General features: G+C 40.1%; 1 protein-coding gene across 5 annotated transcripts; it reads left to right on the top strand.

Annotated features, from left to right (window-relative positions):
* Positions 1–661: 661 nt before the first annotated feature.
* On the top strand, positions 662–21043 carry vegfab (vascular endothelial growth factor Ab). 5 transcript variants are annotated; one of them, XM_081602251.1, is made up of 8 exons: positions 662–1525; positions 5915–5957; positions 6833–7029; positions 8464–8540; positions 11216–11248; positions 15424–15498; positions 17087–17230; positions 19325–21043. In XM_081602251.1, the coding sequence occupies exons 1-8, from the start codon at positions 1379–1381 to the stop codon at positions 19344–19346; spliced, it is 738 nt and encodes a 245-aa protein (XP_081458377.1). In that variant the 5' UTR covers positions 662–1378; the 3' UTR covers positions 19347–21043. The 5 variants fall into 5 exon arrangements, with proteins under 5 accessions (XP_081458377.1, XP_081458378.1, XP_081458379.1 ...); XM_008398031.3 differs by lacking the exon at positions 662–1525 and adding an exon at positions 2619–3581; XM_081602252.1 differs by lacking the exon at positions 15424–15498.
* The last annotated feature ends 688 nt before the right edge of the window (positions 21044–21731 follow it).

Below are 21731 nucleotides of genomic sequence, written 5' to 3'. Positions count from 1 at the left end.
AATAGACAGGTGTATTAATGTAAAAAAAATACACTAGAATGTTCTTTGTTTTAAAAACAGAATTTTTTGTAAGAATCCCTGTTTAGTGTATTTAAAAAAATATTTGTTTCTCAAATTTCACATTAGAGATTGTAAAATAAATTTCAGATTCCTTAGAAAACTGCAATTAGCTATTTAGCAACAAATAGAGAAGAATCAAATAGAAAATCCTTTATTTGCACAGCAATGACAAATTTCAGTATATTAGCAGCAAATATGTTGCTATTTTTTGTTTTGTATGTTGCTATGTTTTGTATGTTTCCCTATTCTCATTTTGAGTGCATCACAATTTTTCTTAGGAAAAAGGTACTCCAATCACTTCCAGACATTTCCACGGCACTGAGCTATAACAAAGAAAAATACCACCGGCTACAAAATCCAAGTTGTCTAAAGAATTATTTAATGAAGTCATGCGGTCATTGTGGTATTGCAGTACTGAGATCTTGACTCTCAGTAGACCTGCCTTACGGTTTTTCAAAGTAATTTGAAGCTGGACAATTTTAAAATTCGTCTTCTAGGTTGTAAGGGTTATATCATAATCCGTTACTGTCTGTCACCCATTTCACTTTTTTTTTCTTTTTGTCATTCTCAGCTAATAATTTTAATGAAGGTGCATTTCCGGGCTGTCTGTCATAGCGCATCCCCGCTACCCTTCTCGCTCCTTCCGTTTACTCTCTCCCGGGATGTCTCAGCTCTTCCCCCCGCAGAACAAAGAGGATGCGGTCAAACCGGCCAGGTGGCTCGTCTCTCTCCCGACCGCGAACACCGGATGACACAGAAAATCCATTCGACACACAGGAAGTCACGACGCGCTTTCCGACTGCCTTGTGCGCCAGTGAGGAGAAGAAAAAAAAAAAAAAACTCCGGACTTGCGTCGCGCGGCGGTTTCAGGCAACGTTTTGCGACGCACGCAGCTTCCTCGTAGCCAATTAAGCTACGTGTTTGGCGGCCACACACTCTCCCCTGCCACTGCCAGCTCGGACTCCTGCTTCAACGGAAAGAGAGGGTGAGGCTGCTGAAGGCGCGCAACGAGGGGTAAAGCCACAAGACTGGAAAATGTCCCCCCACCCTGTCATCAGCTGGAAGTGGAAATCAGAATGCTGCGGCACTCTTGCTGCGACCTGAGCGTCTGAGCTGTCCTAAAATTAGATTTCACACAAATCAATGAAAAATAAAACCATAAAAAGTCAATTTCTATTGTTTCAAACGGTTAACTTTATAAATAAACGTCCTTGACAAACTAAAACATAATTTATTATGGTCTATGGAAATTGAGTCTGGTACCTATGATGAACGTATCTTAAAGGGATAGTTGTGCATTTCTGAAGAAGTTCTGGTGATGAGCTACACGCAGGTAATTTCCTACCACCAGCAGAGAATTCGTGGCAACGTGACGTCAGGGCGTCACCCCTCCACACCCCATTCCCCCGGTTCCCCCAGCACCCGGCCGGAGGGCATGAAGACGACCACTACCATTGGTTTAAAGGTAACGCATGTGAAAACGCGCTAAATCTTAAATGCACGCATAATGTATTAAAGAAAAAAGGACTCAGGGCTTTGTTGCTAATTGTCAACACTACGACAACTAGATAAGTTCAGGAAAACGTTGTGTTTCGGTTCAGTTAAAAAATAATAATAATAAAAAAAATGGCGTCCCACACACTAACTCTGACTAATCATCCGGTTTTATTTTAACCCAATTGTTCTACAGCGTCAGTGCGACTATGGGCGGTATAAAAGAATAGCTTTTTACCCTCCACCATTGTACGCATGCGCAAAATGTTTTGACGTCAACAATAACATACGACGGGAATACTGCTTCATTTTATATGAATTCATATGTTTCGGTCTCAACTTTATATCCCCTATAAGCTTTAGCTTTCTGGGTAAGTAAACGTCCAATGGAAACATTGAATAGTTTTTATATTGTATTGATGTAAATAGCATTAAGATTTTTGTATTTGGAGTTGTTTAAAGATGGCAGAAATTCAGATGAGTTGAAGGTTTTCAGCTCAGAGGTCAACACCGAAGCATATGCCATAAAAATAACTAAAATTTCTAAACCATAGACATTTCTTAACTTTTTTTTTGTTTGCCAATATAAACATGACAATGATTGACAGGTGTGTAAAATAGTGTTTGCGTAAAACACTAAACCATTGAGGAACATTTGGAGATCCATACCCTGGTCCCTCTTGGACTAGCAATTAGCTTTTACTTCTGCGACCAAGTTGTCTTGGTCGCAAAGTCTTGTTTTCAAAAGTTTTCAAAAGTCAAATTTTAAAACTGTATCTTTACTAATACACTGCTTCACATTTACTTTTAGGTGAAATGCTTCAGACTTTTCCGTTTTCCGTATTTGTTTCATGATCACATGGTGGCGGTCTCTTTAATTATACACAAAATTTACAATTGAAGGTAAAAAAAAAAAAATTACATTAAGACTGATCAAGGGTATGGTGGTATTGAAATATCTCAACCACAAAATCAGGGTGCTGCTTTTGTGCACCCTGAGTTATCTGCCTTTTGTCACGTACAGATAATGTGTAAAGGGAAAAAAAAAATGGAGCCACACACCTGAACACACGATAGTTTTTAAATAGCTTTTGCTTGTGATGCTATCACGCGTCCAAAACCTTCAACTAAGACTCAGGAGCCCAATCATGCTGTGTCAACACAATAAACACAAGACACCACCCACTTTGGAGCCTCCTCCAATCACCCGGATGATTCTGCCTGCTCAGTCACAGAATGGTGAAATCGAGAGAGGGGAGAACACGCTCAGTTCCCCTGCTGACCCGCTTTGAAGCGTAATGACACAGGGATAAAACACCCGAAGCAATTAGACTAACTTTTTTTTTTCTCCTTGGACAATATACAGTCAACGATCTCTTCATTTTTTTTCCCTTTTTCTTTTCATTTTATTTTATTTTGTCTATCTGCCTTGCCGGGTTTCTCTGTGAACGTCAAGCGGCTCCACGGCTTCAAGTTACACATATAGGAGCAAGCTGCAAGTTTCTAATGGGCAGAGCTTAGGAGGCGGCTGGCCCACAAGCATGGGATTATTCGTCAAATGTGGCGAGAAAATAAGGATCTGCTGCGGAACGATGTGAGACGTTGCGCGTCTTGGATTCTCGCATTTCTGGATATCTTGAAAATCGTTGGCAACAGTTGAGAAGAGAGGGGATTTTTTATTATTATTAATATTATTATTATTATTATTTTATTATTACAAAAAGATTGTGTCTACATTCATATTGCTTCAACCTTGGGACCACCAATGGATTTACACCTCCCGGCCCCTGTTTTCTGATATTATTATTATTATTATTATTATTATTATTATTATTATTATTATTATTATTATTATTATTTTTCCTCCTAAAGAAAGTTTTTTTGCTTGATAACAACCAGCCGCATCGGCTGCTGAAAAGTTTTGGAAACCTTCGCTCAGCCCTTGCTTTATTTTGGACTGGATTTCCAACACCATGAACTTTATTGACAGTTTGACTCTATTATTTTTGACGCTGTCAGCTGTCAAGGTGAGTGTGTGCTTTTCCTAATGGAAGGAGTGGAAAATACATGCACTAGTCATTGCTCATTAATGTGTTGCTTTGCCCTTGTCTTTCGTCTGTCTAGGTCATCGTTCATGTTTAAACAAGCCGAAATGTTTTGTGGGAGCTTTAACAGTCATTACAAAGCTGACACTGTATAAACCAACCCCAATTACTCGTGGGTGGCTCTGATAATTCTTTTCTTGAATCCACTACAAATGCTGCCTAGACGAATTTTGTTTTTATTTTTATTTTAAGATTATGTTGTGAAGTTTGACGAGGGGAGGGGGCGGGGGGGGGGGGGGTATTGTAGGCCGGCTCCAAAACCACCTTGAAGATATTATTACGCTTTAAAGGCGCAGTGGCTCTATTCTGAATCAGGAGCAGGTTCACTCCCGGTGGCGGCTTTCAGAGTGAGGCAGACGCGGAGAGAAGCTTTCTATATAATCATTAAGCAAGTGAGCAAAGGTTTCAAGGTGAAAAGGAAATGGGGTGGGGGGGGAAGCTGGACATGGGGGGTTGCGCGTTTTCTCCGCTCCTTGATTAGGTTTTAAAAGATAATTTGCGGCGGCTTCCTCTGATTTCCTTTCTCTGAATATTCCGGATTTCGCTCCAGAGTCTTGGAAAGACTCCGACTAATACGTATGGCCGAACTGCTAATTTATCAACCGGCATTTCGTCACTCAGTTAAAGGGTCAATGTTCGCAGCTTGACACCCTAATACAGTAAATGTGGGTGTTTAAAGGGGAAGGTTGGGGGGTGACGATGTTGGAATTGGGGGGACTCTCTCTTTCTCTCTCAGCCCACAAGGTTGGATCCTCTCACGCCACCAGAAAGGGGGCGGAGCCTGCATGCTCACAAGCCGTTTCTCTTTTTTTCCCCCTACACTTTTCATTAATGAATTGAATCTCATTGAGCGCATGCCGGTTGAACAGGAGCAGCTTCTCGTGCAATGTTGGCGAGGTATTGCGCGAGATGAACGGGCGTTTTCTATGTGATCGAGGGGGGCGGGGGGGGGGGGGGGGGGACCAAAACAAAAAAAAAAAGGGTGTGTATGCTTATATAGGAGGTGACAAAACCGTACACGTAACGAACAAATGTAAAGTTGCCAGAAAGGGGGGAGGGGGTTGGGGGGGGGGGAATCCTCTTGCCCCTCTGGTGTGGTGACAGCTACACCCAGAGAGGAGCAAGCAGACATTCCCGATGGTTTTTAATGGCAACGGTTATTACAACGTGGTTCGCTGCGGAGCCACACATTAAAAAGGTTTGAAAGCTGAAACCAAACCAACAGCGGTTCCGAAGTTTATAAAGTTTTGCCACGTAGTTGATGAGGCAGAACTTCCATGTGGCTCATTATATCTTCTGCTCAAAGAGTTCACTTAGCTCCATAAGGAAGAACACCCTGCGGCAATATAATAGTTAATAAGCCCTCTCCAAATGCAACATCTAGCTAAATAATTATTATTTTTTGTCTAAACAATGTGAAACTGTGTTCGGACCAGGGCTGGTCATAGATTACTTGGGGCCTTGGGCAAAATTTTGACTTTTTTTCCCTTGATTTTGTTCATGTTGTGCATTTAACACGCTTAGTTTCATGGTTTACTAGCAGTGAATTCAACTGTACAAACTGTAAATAAATAGCTTTAAATTAGTGGTGGAGACAAAGGTCTCTCTGGTCTACTCATTTTGCCCTCCAAAGTGCAATATTTCCGTGAAACCTATTTATGTTTTACTCCGTAACAGTAACTATTGTGCATTTGTCTGGTATTTTATATTGTGGCTGAAGCTAAATTTTCCATTTCCGTTAGAGGAATTTTGACAAAAAATCACAATTTTGAAGATGTAAGTGAATTATGGGCTCTAAGCAGCAGCATAGTTTGCTTATAGTTTGGTCTGGCTCTATTGAAGACTTAAGTCGGGTGGTGTGATATTCAACAAAAGTTTTAGAACTGAATTTGAATTTTGAATAAGAATATAAAATTTTAGAGGTGCTTTTCTAGCCTACATAAAAACAAGGACTGACCAACCTTAAAAAAATAAAAAAATGTGTGCTGATGTCCATGTAATTCTTGGCTGAATTTTATTTTCTATTTAAAAGAATGATGACACGCAGGGTTCAAAACAAGGACTTGTCCCCAGAATTGTGTCCGGTGTTGCTTTTCTATTTTAGCAACGTTCCTCAGAAATGTCAAAATGCAAACATGTTCTTTCTCAGAATTGGATAAGCAAAGGGCAATAGCAGGGTCCTTTTCTTTCAGAGTTCTTGCACAATCTACTGTAACTAACTGCAATCTTTTTTTTTTCTTTTTTCCTCCTTGCAGAGTGCCCACATACCGGAGAAAGCAGAGAGAGGTCCACATGACGGTAGGTGTCCCACAGGGCACCGTGGGAATACAGTCTGTGCTGGGCTCTCTGCTGGCTCGCAGCCAATCAGAGGGCTGGTTTGAATTTCACCTTGACATTAAAAAGGAAATTATCGCCCCCTACTGGAATTCCACGTAGCCTGACCCTTTATGTCCCTGAGATTTGTGTCTTCAAATTTAGCTTTTCCTTTCCTCTGTAAACCAGAACAGTTTAACCTCCTTAAATGTAATTTGTGGCGTCCAGTCCCACTTGAGGTTAACCTGGGAAAGTGTTATGGTCACCAGACTCATTTATAGAAAGGAATTTTTGGAGCCAAATTCTTGGCTCCAAAAATTTCATTTTGCACAATCGCCAGCATTGCCCAATCTAATTTGAACAATCACAAGCCAGGCTTCATGATTTTGCTCAGACACAGCATGGTTGGTTTAGTCTCCCTGAGGGCCGGCGGCCTCTGGGTTGTTTCAGCCTCAGTTATGGCCTCCGCAATGCTTCAGAGGTGTTGTCAGTCTGTTTGCTAATATCTTTCACAAGATCAGGACTCCTGCAAAGACAAAAAGGGAGGAGGGGAGTAGTTTGTAGGTGAAAAAGTTGTTATTGAAGCTCTGTAGCATGTAAATCATCAAAGAGAGCAGTGCAAAGAGGTGATGTTTAAGTCTAAATTGTAGCTATATAGATAAAATAACTTGTTAACCTTTATGATAAATTATGTAAGTGCTTGTAAAGAGGGACAGTTAGTTTTTTTTTTTTTTTGACTCATATAAGCAAAGTACTTTTGAATGCTGTCCACTGCACAACATGCCTGCGTTTTATTCAAATGTCCAATCAGATGCGTGTCCACGTTTATAACTCCGATCCCGTTACCTGTGTCTCCCCAGTGATCCCCTTGATGGAGGTGTACAACAAGAGTTTGTGTCAGCCCCGAGAGGTGCTGGTGGATATCCTGCAGGAGTATCCAGAGGAGGTGGAGCACATCTTCATCCCGTCCTGCGTGGTTCTGAAGCGCTGCGCCGGCTGCTGCAGCGACGAGATGCTACAATGCACCCCGACAGCCACCTATAACGTCACAATGGAGGTTAGCATTCGTATGCGCAACACCAACACGTCGGAGTTTTAATTGCCAAGCAATTTGTCTTTATTTTCACACCAGAGACTCTGAACAGAAAGACCCAACAGAGCGTGGCATTTAGAAATCCCCTTTGATGCGCCCAAGTGCGTAAAGCTCAAAGAGCTTTTCAAAATTATATGCTTACATAATCTGAATTAGCCTGAATTAGTTTCACTTACTGAAAACATGTCATTGATGTGGACAGTTTTAGTGTAATAAAGAAAATGTGTTAATAAATCCTTAGAGGAACTTTTTTTTTCCTCCCGTCAAGACTTTGTACCTCCCGGCTCCTGCTCTACCTGGTACCAGTTAACAGACTTTCTGGAGTGAGTTTTTGTAAAACTGTCATTAGTAACTGTACCGTTATCAATTATAGACAGATTCCATTTTCCTTTAAGTTTGTAGAAACATTTTCAAGCTAGCGTCTCATGTCAGAAAGATTCCCTAAGTCAAAACGACGCAAACGGAAACAGTTAAAGTTTGTGCGAATAGAGGACGTGGGCCTGTACTTTCAGATGAGACTGAAGACTAAATATGTCTCTGTGTTCAGTTTTAGAGTTTCTGTGCGAAGGTTGCGTCAGCCGAAGCTGGTTGAGCCTAATCAGCTGATCGTGAGTCCACCGGGATAATTTTCAAACAACTGCTGAACCGGGAAATCACCAGCTTAGATTATATTGCACAATTGACATCGCGTCGCAAAATCCAAAAGTTCATTCCACTCTGGCGGACTTAGAGTGGACTGAAGTGGGGCAATTGATAAGGCGGATTTATGCAGCGCACAGCAACTTAAGCGTAATAACTCGGACTTGGCGAAGGAAACGCAAGAGTGGATCGTATCTGCTCGAGTCATTTCAACAGGTAGCGTCAGCTAACACATTGAGGACCTATGAATAGCTTAAATGACATCTCTCCACTACAGATTAGAAAACTTTTACTGATAACAACATCACAAACCATCACATAAAACAATCCAACGTGTTCTCTTAACGCTCATAACATCTGAAGCTAAAATGAATTTTAGGCTCAGACCAAAACTTTGTGATTTACCCTTAAAGTTATTTAAAATTAGTGATCAAATTACAAGAGCTATTCAGACCTCTTGAATTGTCTCCATGGGTCAACCAATGCTTTCAACCGTCAGCTTCCCTGTCCAGAAAAACACCCCCACATCACGATGCTGCCACTACCTCCACAAAACAGCAGTATTTATACTAAGTTCCACCAGGTGAAATGTGCTGAACACAGATATTCTGGTTTGTCTCTGAAGAAAATGTTAACTTGTGCTTGTTTTAACTTTCTATGTTTATCGTTGCAACATAATGAAATGTAAAAAAAAAAAAAGTTAAAGAAATATGAAGTACAGAATGTAACTCTAATTAAAATCTCTCTCCTCTTTTACAGATTAAAAGAATAAAACTCCAAAGGCAACAAAATGACATTTTCATGAGTTTTACAGAACACAGCGCATGTGAGTGTAGGTAAGAAACCTCGAACACACACGCACGCACACGCACACACACACACACACACACAGCATCTCTAAAAAGCAAATCACTGCACCATTGTGCAGCAGAGTCAAGGTCAGTCAAACACGTCATGTTGTTTGCAGGTTGCCCCTGACACATTCAATGTATGCAAATCATCCAGATTGGCATCTTATCTTGCCTTCTTCCACTCGGCTGGGCCTTTTTAAAGGAAAGTCCTGAACAGGTTCCAACATATCACGGCCGACGTCTTGCCGAGTTTTGAATTTATCATCTTTCCGCAGCATAGCTGCGGCTCTGTGGCATGTAACAGGTCCTGCCTGGAACCACACGCCATGGCTTGGACCACTGTGGTTATGTAGGAGTCTTGTTCTTGGTCACTTCCTGAGCCATAATGTCAGTCAGAGAATTGCACAGATGTCATTTCTAGTGCAACCAACAAATGGTCACAGTTAGAGATGGCGCAGAGTATCAGGAGTTTGGTTGATGGCTATTGGCTGGTGCAGTTAGACACAAAGGTTGTGAAGGGCCTTTTGAGGAGTATTAAGTAACATAAGCGTCTTATCTTAATGTAATCATTAATTTGAGAAGCTTAGCAAATCTTCCTCTTAAATTGAGGATAGTAAACTCAAAAAAATACCTTCCTGTTTCTTTTTATTTGCTATTTTCCATAGAAAGAACTGTGTTAATGTTAAAAACAGAATACACGTGTTAAAACTGGAATAATCAAATCTAAACATGACAAAAACTGGAACAAACGTCATCATCTTCAACTAATGAATAGCTGTGTCCCAGCTAATCATTGACAGAGCTCTTTTCTGTCCTTGAGTTTCTGTTTACTATTGAAGACTTTTTTTTTCTCCACATTCTGATTATGATGGTAGTAGGGGTTTGAGTAATGACGCAGCAGCTCAGAGGGGACATGCCTCGTCCTCCCATGCTACAGAAAAATCTGAAAAGAAAACAAACAACGCAGGGACACTACTGACCAAGGCCCAAAAAGTTACACAACTGCTGCTCTACGCCCCATGTCTGTGCAGTTAGTTCAAACTGGAGTCTGACTTTGCCTATGTGTTTGTCACCTGGAGGTGAACTAATTAAATGAATCAAAAATAAGAACTCCCACCATTTTTGGTTTGTACATCAACAAACCTGTCATATAATTGGATGCATGTTTTTTGAGTTTTGATAACATATCAGAAAAGTCAGATCATGTTGTATCTCTTGCATTTTCGGTTAGATTCAAAAGGGCTACTGCTATGGTTTTTGTCTCTTTTATTTCTTAAAATCCATATAAAAAAAACCCAAAAAAAACATTGGATTCAGGAGGTCAGATTTCAAAGAAAAACAAAAATCTATATTGGCCAAAAAAGTTGGTGGCTAATATTTTAGTTCTTTTGATTTTTGTTCCTGCTGCCCTAAATGAAGAAAGCATCATTTTAGATTTTTGATTATCATCCCTCCTCTGTCCTCCCAGCTCTTTAGATATAAATGTATGACCTCATTGTACAATTTTCTAAAAGTCCAACAAAATCATAAAGTAAGAACGTAAGAAATAGATTTATTTCAATGTCAATTTCAAAATATTTCTTTTAACTACAACCATTTTTCTAATGATATAAAACCTAAAAACAAAAGCAGCAGACAAAATAATGAACCTTTCGCTTGGATTCACAATACAACCAAGACTTTAAAAGCCTTTAAAGAAAACTTAGTTTATTTCATAAATACAAAAATAACTCAAATTATCAGTATTTTACAGCTTTTTTAAGTTTGCCACCAAAAACCCAACGTCACAGAAGACTTTTGTCATTTCTTGAAAACATTTAGCAGACAACTACACAATATTAAAGTCCAAGTTTTAATTGAGCATTTCCCATCTTATCAACATTATGACTCTTCAAACTGCTCAAATTAGTTCCTTTAAACATGGTGCAGAAATGAACCAAGGCCAAAAAAAGAATCTGGTAAATTTCAGTGCAAGTACATTTCATTGTGTTCTTGCAAGATGTAACACTGGCCTTGCTGAAGCATCCAGACACAATAACCAGATAGTCTCTGTCTGATGCAGGAGGCGTCACTCTCTAAACAATGCACATGCTTACATCATTTATCCTTAATTTATTCATCCGATATACTGGAAATGTGGGGATCTTGCAACAGTTTGTCAAACCAAACATTGGCCAGGAGTCTGGGACCATCTCAGGGGAAACACTGTTTCCTAACTTTATTGGCAGACGGCTGCCTGGGGAGGTTGCCAGCAGAGTTATTGCTCCACACTCTCTTATCGACAAGAGCTGTCACAAAAAGTGAAACAAACCTCTTAGTTCTCAATTGCGGACGTGTTTGTAGGTATGTATCCGTCGACGAACGCCAGACTCGCCTCACGCCCCCCCCCAATTCCCGTGCCTCAGTCTACGGTGATCTGCTTTGTTTCCCAACCGCTTTGTTTCATTGACCAAGTTGAATGAAAGGCATTTGAAAGTGGAAGCTAGTTTTAGCACTGTTTCTTGTAAATGTCATGGCAGTGATGTAACGTGATTTGAGAAGATTAATGTGTGTCAACCCGTGCTGAAGTATAACCTCAATGGTTTTGACGGGCATCTGTTCACCAGCTAAACAGGCAGCTCATTGTGTCCTAACATCGTGTTTCTGTTGCTCCCTTTCAGGTTAAAGACAGAAGTCCGAGAAAAGAAAGAAAAGTGAGTACCTCAGCTCTCTCTGCATGGAGATTGGGACATTGCGGGAGGGGGAAATTCAGGTTTCATGTTGCTTTGCAAATGATCCCTCTCTTAATCTGTGTAACTACACTCTACTCTCTCAAGTGATGTACCAGTTAATTTTTCCTTCCTTTTGTGTGCGTATTGCAATGCTTTGTCAAATCCAACATAAAACACTCCATAGCAATAATTTACACTCAGCATATACGACACATAGGATCATCTGGGATTAGCATGCTGTGTTCGGTTGATAAATGCTGAGAGTGGTGACTGAATCAACAGGTGAATGACTGACTTGATGAGGCCATTGCCCCACCAACACCTTTTCCTGACTTTTCTATCGCATTTTTTATAATCCTGCTCTCTACCCTCAACCTGTTTACATCCCACTTAACTTCTGTTACTCCCGCTTCTAATTGCTCTGATATAGATAAGTGTTTTTTGAAGTGCTGTTAAGCTGTTTGGTTCATGGTCCGCCTTTAGTGATACTGCCTGTCCCACGCCACACGAGTCGCCGCTCTAACGGTCATTAAGGCTCTTTAATCTCCCTCTGTGGGTACTTGTTAATATTTTTCCACTGCGCGGCTGTTGTTGTCGGCCATATTTTGGTTTTTATGTTGGGCCGTCTGTCATATAGATAAGGCTCAGATTTAAGACCTTCTCTCTGACCTTGTCTCAACTGTTTACAAGTCTGTCATTGGTGGTGTGTTTCGACAAAGGGATGATCCCGGGGGTCATTCAACTTCTGCTTCTGACGCTTTCAGATGTTCTTTCTCGTTTTATCGCTGCCTGCTTGCCTCTCCTGAGGTCCCAGAGTTTGTCAGGGTGAGTCATCTTGCTGAAGTTGTGAAACGAGTTAACTGTCAACGTCCAACTAGGAAATCAGACCCGATGAAGAGGAAGCCTTTACATGTGCACACATCCTGTTTTGTGGATCGGTTAGTGACATATTTACCATCCTGTTCCACATTCTGGTCCAACTGGAGGCTTCCGGGCTGTTAATGTTACCTTGTGACTAGAATACAAAGTGTTTCCTTGAACAGTTAAAACTAAATGTGTGGTTTTGCTAGCAGAAGCGCTTGCGGAACGTCGATACTAGCCTTGCTTTGTTTTGCCAGTCGGCGCTCTACTTTGTTCCAGAAGAAAGTTCACCACAGACATTGGATGCGATTACATTAGACATCCACGGCCCTCAGAGGAATATGCCTGGCTTTTGTAAACTCTCACTTTTCCTCTAATGTCTCAGTGACTTTAATGGTCGCTGTTCATTGTGAAATATTTGATGAAAGAGATGAAATCTGGGACACATATTCATGAGCTGCAGAAGATGCGTTGTAATGAATCAAATCCTCAACCTCTTATGAAAGGTCCTCGTGAACAAAAATTGCTTTGATTGATGATCAACCAACATTCCAGTGAGGCCTCCGTAACACCAATTACCAACTGTTTGAATGCTAACTACAAGGCTAAACTTGTTGAATAGAACGCTGCCAAACATTACCATGCTAATGCTGTCACGTAGCAAGTTCTCACTGTGCCGTGAGCATGGCTTCATGTCTTTGTGGCTGGTGTTAAGTTTCCCCTCGAATAAGGCCTGCATTGTCAATCTGTTTGGGGTTAATAAGCAGAACGAGAGATGAAAACAGGCAGAAATACAAAAAAAAGAGAAAGAATTCTGTTTGAATATAGCTGCATAGCTGTAATATGATGGCAGATGTCCAAGGATAGCAATAATCAGCTTTCACCTGTGCATCAAACATTTTGCAGAATTACAATTCATTCTTCTCATAAAAACACGCACTATTGAGAACAAAGTTGTTTGTATATTTGTTTCAGTGCTTTGAGATGTAAAACTATGGAGCTTGATTTGATTTTTTTACAAGTTTGGATAAGTATAAAAACTTTAAGATGACATATAGACAAAAGTATGAGTTTCCTGATTTTTTTTTCTTAGATGAAAAATCTAAATTTGAGAAATGTATAGACTTTTTGAATGGGTTTTTATTTTGATGATAACATTTATTTTTGGCAAACTGAATGTCAAAAACTGATCTTAAAATCTGGAACACAATTTTGGAATAGAACATTTGTGGGAATCCTTAAAGAGAAATCATCTCTAAACAGTCCTTCATAAATAAAAAATTAGGCTAGCACTATGTAGCTTATAATTCAGAGGGACATCATACATAAAAAAAAAAAAAGTGTTGTACCCACAGAACCCATCTGTGGCAACTGACATCTTATTAGTTTTGTTCTATTGAAATTTACTTTCAATCATAACCGCCTCTGAAGAAACTCTCGTTGGCTGAAATTCAATGACCTCCTCTGTCTCGACTCAGTTTAAATCTGGTGTGTGTTTATAGCAATATATGAGGTGCATGATGCATCTCTCCACTTCAGAGAGATGCATCACTTTTTACTTTCACCTGCGACACAAACAAGAACAAAGTTCTTTCTGGCCCTTTACATCTCAGACTTCACAATCACTCAAGTTCAAAACACCTGTAAAAGTCCTTATAGGTTTTACTTGGAAATTATAACCATGCCCACTTCAGATTTCTAACAAATCGTAGGCGATCACAAAAACACAAAAAAATAAATGTCTCTGCCCAAACCACAGCTGAATTAATTAAGTCATTTTAGTTTTGTAGTCCCTCTCACGCGGTGATTTCTCATCTCTTGCCGAGCAGCACAGGCCTTAAGTCACCCAGCTATCTGGCTGCTGTGTGACTGTAATCGGTACATTACTCTTTTGAACTGCTAAATTGACTGGTTTTGACAAAAATCAGGTGAAACAGAACTTTGAATGTTTTTGTTTGGCTGTGTTTAGATAGAACATACAGGCAAATACTATCAACAATCGATTCATTTTTCTTGGCGAAATAAAGACAAGGATTATAAACTAAACAACTACACTAAAAACATCCATTGATTCCCAGTATTTGGAGGGTTGTAGGTTCATATCTTGATGTGGAAACTTGGTGGCAAAATCTCCCTTACAGAAACAGAGTTAAAAGTTTTCCTTTTGCACTTCGTAACTATAAAGCCTTTAACGTGTTTGCCGTGATTTGCAATAACACGAGTTAGTGACTGAAATTGTGTCTAACTCCAGCCTGCACTTGTGAAACACAAGGGGCCGAGTGCGTAAAACTGTGTGTAGACACCCAACAAAGTCTTTTGGACTTCATATGAACACATTTGTGAAGCAATGCCCTGTTTTACAAACATACTAAACAAGTCTGCTTTGCATTCCAATCTTGACCCATGAGTGATTACATACATATATATTAAATCGTGAGTCATTTGCATATAAAAAGCTCTGTTAGCATCACATGCCAGATATATCAATGAACACAACTGCAAAGACAAAGCACAAAGCCAGTGAATTTGAAGCTAAGACACCAAGAGGAAAGAGAAAAACTTATTTTCACTTTGTCAAATTTAAAAACATGCGGTGTAATCAATATGTTGGGAAGATTTTAACCTCCACAATCTCCCTTTACAAGTTTTGGTACGTTGGGAAGAAAAGCGCACTCATGATTGTTGTCCCCACGCATCGTTTATGCATCCAGCCCCTTGTGTACGCTTGATAAGCACACTTCTGTTTGTTCTCATTGTGCCCCATTCTGAAACAAGTTGAATCGGCCCTAAAGAGTTGACCCAGATAATGTTGAAAGATGCCGTTTTGGTGAAGTCCAAGCCTTTTGTCCTCGATTCATCCGGTAAATTTCCGCCCACGGCGAAGCCTCACAACCGTTAATTGGTTTCACTCTCTCCAGAGTCATTGTACCATTTTATAAGACCAATCATGCCGGGAAAAAAAAAGGCCTTTGAAGCCAAGCTGGACAATGAATTGATTTTCTCACAGATAGCACATTATATTTAAAAAACAGCGGGATGTGGCTAGATCTGGGTGTGTCTCTTGTTTTACCAATTTCAAGGAAAGTACGTTATCCGCACTGGGATATGGCTTTCCTCTTATTATTAATACAAGCAGGAATTTCTCATTCAAATGGAATCATTTTTCTTTTACCATCATACAAAAAATATCAATGTTGGCTATAGTTGTCATCAGTTTAAGATGTCAGCGTACCAGTTCATCTTTATTGCCAGTCTCTCAGGCATTTCTTTGGGTTCTTGTCCTTTTTCTCTTGCAGAAAACCCCGGACAGGCAAAGGCAAAGGCCTAAAGAGAAAGCGAAAGAAAAACCGTGACAAAACAATTCACGATGCGTATGTCAGCTCCGCCTTCTCCACCTACCTGCACCTGAGTGTTGCGCTTCTCATAATTAAGCTAATTTGGGAGGAGCTCTTTTGCCCTTTTTAATTTTGTGCCATTTAATTTATCCGTCGGCCACATCAGTTAGCATGTCGCTTCCGTGTACTGTCCTAACTTTGTCTCGTCAGTCATGCTTTTCATAATTCTGAGAGCACATGTGTCTGAGCTGGCCTGTCTGCCGGGTATTGCTGCTAATGTGTTCTTGCAAAAAAACTTACACATAATACACACAGGGAAGAGTTTGTCATATCCGACCTTGTAAAAATAAGCCATATAACCCATGTCACCATCTCCAAAAACACCAACTAATTTGCGCAAAGATATTTGCAAGTATGGCCCCCTCACTCCACACCTTTATGGCAAAGACTGGACCAATGATTGGGATCAGATTCAGCAGCAGAAACCGGAGGATCAAACACCTAGTTGGCTTAAAAGATGGATAGGGATGCTTAAGAAATTTGTAATAAGCTGATTTGAAATGAGCTGCTAGCTGAAGGACAGACCTTTTCCTACAGCAGATCACAGAACCACCAGCATGGCTTTAGACTGCCTCATACTATTCGGTTATCTGTGCTGGGATCAGCGAGATTGTAATCATGGTCCTGTCTTCAGTGTTGAGTCTGTGTCGCTTTGCTGTGTCTCTCTGCCTCTCTCTGTTCTTTTCATCTTAAAAAACTGTTTTTGTTGTCCTGAGCTTAATGCTGGTACATTTTTATGTAATGTGAAGATATGAATGATTGCTATCTATAGCCTTTATTTCCTTTCGTTTTTTTTTGTTTTTCCTTTGATTTGTTTGGCAAGTACAGATTTTTTTTTGTTTGTTTCCTTGTTGCCTACTTTTGTGTCTGAGACCGTTCAAGTAACTAATTTTTTTTTTTTTTTTCAAAAACTAACATAAAGATGACCTCATGTTTCTCCAGTGCAGATATTGTGAACATATTCTGTCTGTATGTTCGGTTGTTATTTGTACACTGATGTCAGTGGAATTTCTGAGCCTTATTCCGAAATGTAATTTAAAACCTTTTCCGTTTCTGTTTTTGAATCTCATGTCTATCTGTGAGAATCGCAGTTTTCAGTTTTACTCAATAAAATTGAAACGTTCTTAATGGTGCACAAAACAGACCCTTGAGTATTCTTTATCAGACGAGCGAGAGCAAGAAGTGTGCTGTCATTTACCTGCAGCTCGGTGCTGCTACGTGTCATTCTGCTGTGCATGAAGTGGTCTAGAGCTTTGCTGACTGCATGTCTAACCCAACTTTTTTGTGAGTGGTTCGATCAATGTGGAAGGGATGGGAGATGAGGTTTCATTTTTAAAGCTTGATTATTTTATTTTTTTCCTTTTGCTTGCTCTGTGGGAACCTGTGTGCAATGCTGCCAAAAGTGTCACATGCAGGGATTCCTGGCAGTGGCTTGGAGGAGCAACTGGGGCATTATAAAAAAGGGTTGACCTTAGGGCGACCTGTCACAGGTGGTAATAGTATCCTGTTATAATCTGCCTCTCCCTCTTCCTCCCCATCTCTGTCTTTGTCTCTGTCTGTCCAGTGTCTGTGAGCCATGTTGTGATAACTGCGCAGAGAGGAGAAAGCGTTTGTTTGTGCAGGACCCTTCAACCTGCCGGTGCTCCTGCAAACACACAGTTGAATACTGTAAAGAACGCCAGCTAGAGCTCAACGAGAAGACCTGCAAGTAAGCGCTGCTGCTTTAGCTGAAGTCAACTTTAGTAGATTGTCTTTGAACGGAACTAGAAGACATAGATAGCTTTTCTTTTTTTATTTTTTTTATTAAATAACACAACTAACTAAACATTCAACTTTGAAACTTGTAGCAGCTACTGTAGTTGGCTTGTTACCCCCCTTGTTTCCATTGGACGCAGTTGCATTGTATTCTGGGTACTTTGTGCGATTTATCTTGCGGTTTAATATCACGGCCAGAAATCACCTCGGAAAGAGAGCGTAGCAGCTGTTAGACTGCGCACATCGAATGAATTCAAGCTAAATATCACGTTTCTGTGGTATACGTCTATCTGGAAGTTATGAAAAAACTTTCCCCTTGCTTTCTACGTCTGAAATTCCTGCAGGGAATTTTAACAGCCCATGATCTATGGCATTGTCAATGCTGTCATGCAAGATCCAGTCAGGAAAATAGATGGGATTGTCCGCATGTTGCATAATGAACCTGTTTTTTTTTTTTTTTTGCATGGCAACTCTTCTTACATAGAGAGAACCCATATGGACGTCTTGCACAATTTAAACTGAGATCCAGCTAAGACCCACGTAGGGTTCCCAAATGGTTTTGCAGATACGTTTGCATTTAGTAGAGCCAAGAGGGTCTCATACAAGAAGCTCATTGTTTGTCCGGTCCCACTTCGTTCCAGCCTGAGCAAAATACATTATGGGGCCCACATTCACATGTCGGCAGAGGGAGGTGCCCCCCAACTGCTTAATCTCTCTTCATCCATGAAAGAAATTCTCAGCTGATTCCACCAACGTAGTGGATGTTCCAGTTTGGAAGAAAAGTTTATTTTAGTCGAAATGGTGTTTCAAAGTCCGACTTCTTGTTCAAGTCGTTCAGCGCACAGCAGCCTCCAAAAACTCAGCAACCCCGCTGAAAGTTTTGGTCAAAACAGAGACGTAGACCAGAGTGGATGCAACCGACACAGACATCAGAAATTCGTTGCAACTGCGTCTGGTGTTAACAAGGGGTTAGACTTAACAAAGCATTGTACCTGTGTTGCATGTCATTTCCTTTTTCTACATCTACACATTTCTTGTATCATCTTTATAAGTTTTCTGACTTAAAGAGAGTAACATTTTTGGCTGGTGTAGCTACAAACCTTAAACCATATTACTGGTTAGTGGCAAATTCTGACCATGAAAAACTGCGGTCTAACTTTGGGATGGAGTGCTAGAAATAGTGAGAAAGTGTTAAAAGATTTCAATGAGGAAACAAAAGCTGTTTCCTTTAGTGCCTGAAATCCTTATGAGCTTGTTGTACTCCTGGAGAGAATGACGTCGTAGTCACATGAAGTGTTTGGAAAAAGTGCACAAGAAATTAGATCTGCTCATGGTATATTAAACTAGTTTGCAATAGACTGAATTTGGTACTAAAGCGTCACCCTAGAATCTCGAGAGATCTAGTTGAATTTAAATCTCACTTCGCCGGCTTGCATGGTAAACAAATTCCTTGTGCCTTAGGGGATTCGTTCATTTGACATTGTTGGCATTGCATTATATTCAGTTGGTAAATTATGGTTTTTAGATATAGATTGACGAGGAGCTTATTTGTGATTGACAAACTGCTGAGTTGCTAGCGTGTTGACTAGCTTTAATTTCTGTTCTGGTTGGTAAGATTCTTTTTTGACTTATCACCTCAAGTGGTACAAAAAATATATTTTTTTCTTATTAGCCATTTCATCACCATGAAGACAATTAATATCACCATGTTGGTGTAAAAAAGGACACTTGTTTTTTTTTTTTTTCAAATATGGCAATGGTCCTGGGACTTTTTTGAATACAACGAGCAAATGCTAAACCACTGCTTAAAACCAAACAATAGCTGCTCCAAGTGGCCAAATAAGTTGTCACAGCTGTGAGACATTTAGTAGCACCAGGTGATGCAAGCTTGAGGCATCACTAACTTTTCACTTTCTGATTTTCGCTTTCTGAATTCCTGTTGTAAAGGCACTTGTCTTCTTGTTGTTATTCTTCGGCTATCTTCCCCTTGCTCTTAACTGTTTAACTGATGTCCCTTTTTTATCTTTTGTTGTCTCTTCCTGTTTAGATGTGACAAGCCGAGAAGATGAGAGAGGTGCCAGCACCAGATGTACAAGATGAAGGAACATTTTAAAGATATTTCACAGCACAGCACTTTGACCTTTATACCCTAAGCTCTTTTCTTTGGAAAGCATTCCCCCCGGACTGACAGAACAAAGAGAAAGACTGAAGTTTCCTCCCTCTGTATATCTGTGTGTATATAGATCACATTAAAAGAGAAAAAAAAGTACAGATTTGTTATGCTGCTACAGAAACAAATAACTAAACCCATCATTTGACTAAAAAGCGAAGTAGCCGTCATGTGGTTTTGCATTTCTAACAGGCTTTCGACGCAGATGTGGTCTTATTGTCAATTCGTTGTGCGAGATACTTCACTGGATACGAGTCTACTGTGGTTGTACGTCAGTCATAACAAGCAAAACCTCTAGATATATTTAACTTCTAAAACGGCGGGTGAGACTGAAGAAGACGTGGGTGTGCTTTGCTTTCTGAGATGATGGTTGGACTTTCGTTGGCTGACACGCTTGGAGAAAACGGACACGACAAACGGGACGGAAAACTGTCCCTGCTCGAGAACGCTTCCCTCTGAGGACATTTGCAGGACTCCTGTGGACTCTCTCATGCCGACGACGCTGCGCTCGGACGCTGCGCTGCGCTCGGACGGGACTCTAGAATGACGGTGCCATATACTTTCAAAGGGATACTGGTCGTTGATATAGCATTTAATGTTTTGCGATGTGCTACAAGAAAACCACTGAAAATATCCTATATACTGTAGTTTGATTCCATTTGAAAACTGTGCCTGACACAATGTACTGAGAAATCCTTTGAGTGCTTTTTAAATTATTTTTTTTGCTTCCTCTTCAAAGAGGAGATTGTCAAAGTTGTTTTCTTTATGGAACACTACAAATTCATTGATTATACATCGTCTCTGTCCTTGTACATAGTCAATATCCCTTTATGCCATCGTCCATTCTAGATAATTTATAATGTTATAGAGTATTTTTCAGTATTCAGTCGTGTACACATATTTAATTTGGTCTATTTATGTATGCTGTGTTATGTACTTGTAGCTGTCTTTTTTTTCCATATGTGTAAGGTCACTGATGGTTATGCTCAGCATGGAGGCTCTCTGTGCTTTTCTATAAAACCAGTTTAAAAAAAAAAAAAATCAAAAATGATATGTTAACATTCCCTAAATGGATTATTTGTACTGCCTTACCAATGACATCTCTATTTCAAGCCCTTGTCATCTAAGGGGGGCAAGTGCCATGTAGAGTTTTAACTTTGAGTGTGTCTGGTATGAATGTGTGGTCGAATGAAAGTGTTCACCTGCCCGTAGGAGTTACTAAATTGTATTTAAGAAAGTAACAAGTTTGTGTTTTGTTCATTGTGCAAAATGGAATTACTCTACTACAATAAACTACTGCTAGCAGCTAAGTACACACTACCATAGCACAACCACAAATTTAAAAAAAATTGGATCTCCATTCTGACCGCCATCAGTCTTAGAGCCTCTATTATAAGATATTTTTTGTGTCTTCTACACTTTTAACATGTTTTTTTTGTGCCTATGTAAAACAGTAAAGCATATTTATTTTCAAATCATATTGTTTTTATATAAAAATAAGGAAAAGGTTGCAGTGTTGTGAATGCTGTGTTTTCATGAGAGTTAATTAGACCACAGTTTGAGGATTTTATTTTCATAAAGTGCTACTTACACAAATACTTGGATTCTCTGTTGCAAATGTAACGTGGAAGACGGCGAACCAGAGAAAAGATTCCTTCACCCTTTCAATGACCGACAGGCGTTTAGCCATATGAATAAACACGCACTTTGACAAAGTGTTCAGTAATTTAATCGGTTAAATCAAATATAACAAATTATTACGTAGTGCAATTTAGAGAAAAAAAGAAGAACCACTTTGTTGGTTGGTTCGGTTGCATTTTAACTCAAATAGCAACTGAAAGAGCAAATCCATGCATGTAGGCCTCTAGACATGCTGAAGACAACTCAAGCCAAGCATCAGAATAGAGAAGAAAGGGTATTTAAGCAACTCTGACTGTGGCATTGTTGTTGGTGCCAGAAAGACTGTTCTGACGATTTCAAAAACCACTGGTCTACTTGAATTTTCACATTCAGTCTTCGCTCAGCCATACAGAGAATGCCTTGAAAAAGTGAAAACATTCAGTGAGCGACACTTGTGTGGAAGGAGAGGTCTTGTTTTGTCACGTCTGTAAAGAAAATGTGTATTAGAGTACAAAACACTGGCAGTAGCTCAGATAACCAACCAATACAACACCCCTCTCCCAGCCCTCCTCACAACACTTCGAGCCTTCAAGCAGATGTGCTACAGCAGCAAAAGACCACAACGGATGTCACCGCCGGCTGCTAAGAAGAGGAAACTGACGTC

This window comes from Poecilia reticulata, chromosome 21 (genome assembly GCF_904066995.2).
Source record: "Poecilia reticulata chromosome 21, P_reticulata-male-v2, whole genome shotgun sequence".
Classification (NCBI taxonomy): Eukaryota; Metazoa; Chordata; class Actinopteri; order Cyprinodontiformes; family Poeciliidae; genus Poecilia; species Poecilia reticulata.
This window is presented reverse-complemented; position numbering and strand designations above follow the sequence as displayed.